Raw genomic sequence first — 5,578 nt, 5'->3', positions numbered from 1 at the left:
TGGTACAGACACCATAACCAATGAAAATGAGGCAGATTTGTAACAACGTTTACTTTGATTTTATGGTGTGAATGTTTGTTTCCATTACTATGATAAAAAAGTCTATAAAGAAATGTAGCTCCAACTGCTACAGTTTTTTTCTTCTCGAATCTTTTGCAAGCAAATTTGGTCTATATTTTTCAGCAATTGAGAAAAGAGATTTTGAAAACATAAGCGAGCACAGATCAACAATATTTGGAGAAGTTTTCCATAATAAGTTACTGTTCAATCCATCCAACTAGCGGATATTATAATACGCATCGCCAAGTCATGACAAATTTATTACTGGCAAAAAAATTTACAGAACTCACAAACCATTCGTGAATTACATAGAATAAAAAAATAAGAAGCAGAAATAAAGACGTGTCGCGATCAAAATATTTTTTTTATTAGTTTATTTTTCAATCATTCAATAAAGAAACGCAAAAAGTAGCAGCGGTACTTTGTGAATGTTATTGTGGGACAGGATTAGAAATTATTTTAGTAAATTGGCTATGTTGGACGGGTCATCATCTGAGTATTCCACTGTTTTAACTTGAAGTAGCAACTGAACTCATCTTTGTGTAACTCTGTTACATTACTAGTTTAAATTTAATCAAATTAAATCGAGTTTGTATCATTAATGTTTGTCCAAGAATTTATGCATAATATAGAAACTGAAGAGATTTTATATTCCAAAGGAATGTTTGCGCAATAAATTTTTTTTTCCTAGCGATCCTAGCAACAGAGCTAATTTACCAAGAGATCTTAAGGCTTCTCTTCTTTCCATTCGGTCAGTTCTCTAATCTGTATAGATATAGGTTTTTTTTTCTTTTTTGTTTGTTTTAAAAGACGTATTTGGGAAGAAGAAAATGGTCCTGAATAAATGCGCGAATGTTGTCAGGCTGATGTAACGTAACATTAAAAAAGACCATTCAGTTTTGGGAAATGACTGGATGTTGCTATTATTATAAGCTTTATGAATACGCTTCGATGCTTCGGACTTTTGTGAGCCCTGCAGAAACCGTATTTAAAGGAAGCTAGTGCTTCACTTGTCTTCGAGCAGACTAAATACTCTTCACGGAACTCCAATGATTCCCACATTGGCAGACGGGTACAAAACTGTGTTATGTCTCGTCTCCTAAACGAAAATGGTCTCTTCACAAATTTCGTTCCTAGTAAGTTCATTTCCTAATTGTATTTTATTCCACACGATACTTGATATCAATGCAGATATTAGTTATTACTAGAATATCTCGAAAAAAAGTGCATTTTATTTGAATTGCTTTATCATTTCAAGGAGCACAAATTTTATCATAAAATTTACTGCAAATACTCCAAAAAAATGTTCAAAAGTGGACTTACACAAACTTCATGTTACAGAAAAACGAAAGCGCAATTTTGCATGAAAGAAACAGAAAGAAAGAAATGAATGGAACACTGAAGCGGCTGAAATCAATTAGGAAGAAATGAATTAAAAAGACGTTGAGTTGGAATGATTTTTTAATAAAAAGTTCCATTGACTCCTGGATGAGTGCTTGAGCCTCTTTCCTAATATTGCATTTCTAATTTGCAGGAAAAAGCAACCCTTATGCAAGCAAACAAAATAAGAAAAATAAATGAAATTATGAAGCCAGGATGTGGACATCCAGAAAAAGTTGATTATAGTTCGTATTTCCTATAAGAGCAGAAAAGAATAATAGGGTTCAGTTCTAATCTACTGAGATTTTTTTTTTCTCTTCCTTACTTCCATCGAATAAAACTTGGTAGAAAAGCAATACTAACAATATCTTATTTTCTAAAAACGAAAAGGAAATGAATCTTATCAGAGATCTATTTAAGCCGAAAAAGTTAGTCAGTCAGTTGTTTCTTTAACCCGAATAGTTTTATTCGAGCCCTGCGAACAGTTGAAATTTGAACTGCAAATTAAAAGAATTTATAAAAGTGAAGCGACTGTAGTCGAGCAAGATTTTCATAAGAATTCTGAATTGTCCTGAATAAAATTCTTTACTCCACTCTCCTTTCTTCTTTAACTTTGTTCTCCGCACCATCAAAGTCTAAAGTGCTCCTATGCTTGTTTCTATATTTACGTTTTTATGTTCCAATAAGCTCGTTATTAAAATTTCTAATTACAAACGTCAAAAGCAAAAAATCCTAGTAATTGCTATTCGAATTTTCGTTAAAAGAATCAATTGATCTTACAAGTTATCACATTTTCTGCTTAATTATGAGGAAAATAGCAAAAAAAGATCAGGCCTATTTTGGAACATTTGTGAAATAAAAATTTATTAGAACATTCATTTGCGCATTTTTTGCCAAAATGTGCACTAATGATAAAATAAAGTGGTTAAAAAACAATTAACAGGAATGAATAATTTAGATATTTACAGTAGAGAAATGTATATTAAAAATTTTGTTTGAAATGCGAAACGATAAAAGTTGAACTTTGTTAAAATGATTCTTCTTAAATCGATAGCAATAATATTAAACAGTTAATAGTAAAAACACTTACAATCTTTTTTTTTTTTGTTTTTATCTTTTCTAAGCTTTGATATGAAACAGCTATACTATGATTACGTCCATTAACATTAGAGTAAAAAAAATTTGTTCATATGATGATCTCATCACCGCCTTTTACAATAATTTATATTACATGACTTGAGCAGAATGTGTTACAGCTAGTGACACTTTATTTTGCATCATTTTACTATAAATTCGATTCCATTGTTTTTTTACCAGATTTTCCACATTCATCACGAGTAAGCTCTTCCAGATTGATGAGTCGTTTTTTGAGAAAGCCGAAAGGCCTATGTATACGCCTTCTAAAGTAATATTTGATATCGCCATAATTGATAAAAAATCATCAGGAATCTTTGTGCTCAGATTTTGGTAAAAATTTGGAATTCGATAAAACGTTGTAATGCCTCTTCCTACCCTTTGCTTCTATTTTTATGGTGATTATAATTCTGTCCGCAATTTTCCAGTTCTGCAAGCTCAGGAATGAATTAAATTACAATCAGACAAAATGAAAATCCTGTAATTAAAATCCTAAAAATCTCTGCGGCCGATCCCTAGCACCTTTCACACTCTAGCTCGCGTAACTTCTACGCCAGTTCTAATACACTGCTTAAACTAGTAAATTTCTAAATTAGTTTTTAAAAATTTAGCTTCGATTTAACTTCTAAAAACTACTTATTAGAATAACTCTGAAAACAAATGGAATATTTCAAGAGAAATCAAGTCATGATACCTCAATTCTACGAATATTACTTGCATTTAAGCAATTTTTTAAAGTGACAAAATAGTAGGATAAGTGGGCTATGATTTCAACTTCTGTTGAAGGGGTTGAAAATAAAAGTCAGTGTTGCAACCAAGGAGAAAAGGAGAATTGGGGTGATAGTGTTCTTGACAGATGGGTAGTCAGAACTTTTCAGACAGGATGGTCAGAGCTTCTTACAGACTGTAAGAATTCCTATAACAATTTAAGTAGTGAATAAGAGCTGGAGTACAAATGGCTTTTGAACTAGAATACATGGATGGGCTTGCACAAAGATTGCCAAGACTTTGATTAGTTCAGTCTCAAAGCTTGAAGGGGAAAGTTTAAAAAGTAGGATGAATCCAATTTGCTGTATCTGTAAAGAAAATTAGTAAAATTTTTAATGAGCTAACTCATTTTTGCTGGAATTTCAATCACAGTGCATGTTTGCTTGCTTTATAAAGATTAGATAAGGTGCAAAAATTATCTCTTCATATCACTACTAATACCTTTGCTTTTCAACATGTAAATTGAGCAGCGTATAATAATAACAGATAATTAAATAGCAACAAATGAAAACGTAAAAAAATTCTTCCTTTACTCACATTATCGGTAGCATTTTTCCAATACTGTTTCAATGATTTGAGGAAAGCAAGGAATTTCTAAACTTGTATGTAACGCCCTGGTGATGTTGCCGAGCGTCAATTAAAAACAGCTGGATTTTTTTCAACTAACTCTCTTTTTTAAGTACTATTTGTGCGAGTGCTTTTATTTAGATTATTGCTAAACAATATCGTATCAAAATGATAAGCTAAACAACATCGTACCAAAATGAAAGCGTATAATATTTATTACATCATAAGCTTTATTGAAGTTCATCTTTAGAATTGAAGTGGATTTTTAAACTGAAGTTGATTTTTTAGACCTTTCCAAAAGCTCGTTTATGAAAAGTGGTTCACTACATAATCTATTACCTGTTTGTAGACGTATGCGCATGTGCGTGCGCGTCTGTACCAATCTCTCAATTTAAATTCTAAAATCAAGCTGAGTTCTAAAGAATGTCTTAATTCAGCAGAATTAATCACTAAAAACTTAAAAGTTTTTGATTGGACGTTCCACTAGGGAAAAATTTTTAGTGAAACAAATTCTTGACAGGTTTCAGTATAATGCCGCTCACTCAAACGAGGCTGTTCACGAAATCTAGTAAACTGCAATATTTAAAGGCAAGATTACAATTGATGCATCGTTATCGACTTATAAATTGAGTAAATTTTCATAATATGTGGCTCAAAGATTTGAAATTGTACAACAGTTTCGTAATCTAAGGACTATACAATCTGCTTCAAAAGTGCCTAACTCAGTAAGAAGTCATCCTCTGTAGAATTTTATCGTTATTTATAGTGTTGAGTGATCGCTGAAAGATGAACAATTATTAGCTAGTATCATTTCCCGAATTATTTCCGACACTTTCGAGTGGTTTAAATCATTTATTTCTTCATAGCACGATCTATGTCCTTTCTTTGTTTAGAAGAACTAAAATCATCCAGGTTTTTCAAATGCATACCAGAAGTGCTACATCCACAAATTCATTACTTTTAACTGCAAAGAAAATTTTTCTCGAGAAATGTGGGGAATATTTAGTTTGGAATAGATTTTACTACAGAAACTGGAATTCAGAGCGACGGATCAGTCAAACTAAGTATCCATAGCAAATCCATTTTACGACAAATGAGGATATATGGCACAAGTCACACGAGTTCTAAAATTGCGACTATATAAACTGTAACTGGACGAGAAACTCAATTTCGAAAGAAATGGGTCAGTGGAGAAGAAAAACAGGAAAAGGATTTGTAGCTTCGTTTCCGAATGGTGGCACTTTCCCAATAGGGGGTGTCGGTGTGTCTCCAGCATTGAAAAGGATTAAAAAAGAAAAGCTTCTTCAATTGGGCAATTGCTTACCCAACCAAGCGGAGCGCCATCAAAATATTTGCTTCAATTTGTGTATGGGCGCTTTTAGCTTGCGTTGCTTTTTGCTCTCTGTAGTTGTTTTCAGTGAAGAAAGAAAAGGGCACTACATGCAAAGTATAAGGATGACAAAATTTGTTGTGTTTTCCATCACTTACTGGAAATGTGATTTAATCTTCATTGTTAGCTACAAAATTTTTTAAAAACGACTTGTCGGTAAGGCAATTATACAATAAAATTCTATTGTAAAAAAGTTCAAAACGAATAAAGTGGGTATTACTGGTAACTAAATACTCGATTCTAAAGCACAAAATAGAAGACAATGAAATGCAAACTAGA

General features: G+C 32.1%; 1 protein-coding gene across 1 annotated transcript; it reads right to left on the bottom strand.

The window, feature by feature from the left end:
* Window positions 1–786: 786 nt before the first annotated feature.
* LOAG_10842 (hypothetical protein) lies at window positions 787–4,992 on the bottom strand (the record flags this gene model as incomplete). Its single annotated transcript, XM_003146367.1, has 10 exons — window positions 787–825; window positions 1,006–1,159; window positions 1,895–1,937; window positions 2,755–2,840; window positions 3,104–3,144; window positions 3,543–3,650; window positions 4,249–4,358; window positions 4,458–4,482; window positions 4,839–4,873; window positions 4,971–4,992. 10 exons carry the CDS (start codon window positions 4,990–4,992, stop codon window positions 787–789), a joined length of 663 nt encoding a protein of 220 aa, XP_003146415.1.
* Window positions 4,993–5,578: the final 586 nt, after the last annotated feature.

Source organism: Loa loa (assembly GCF_000183805.2).
Source record: "Loa loa unplaced genomic scaffold supercont3.693, whole genome shotgun sequence".
Taxonomy (NCBI): Eukaryota; Metazoa; Nematoda; class Chromadorea; order Rhabditida; family Onchocercidae; genus Loa; species Loa loa.
Note: the sequence above shows the minus strand (reverse complement) of the source record. Positions and strands in the feature narration are given on the sequence as shown.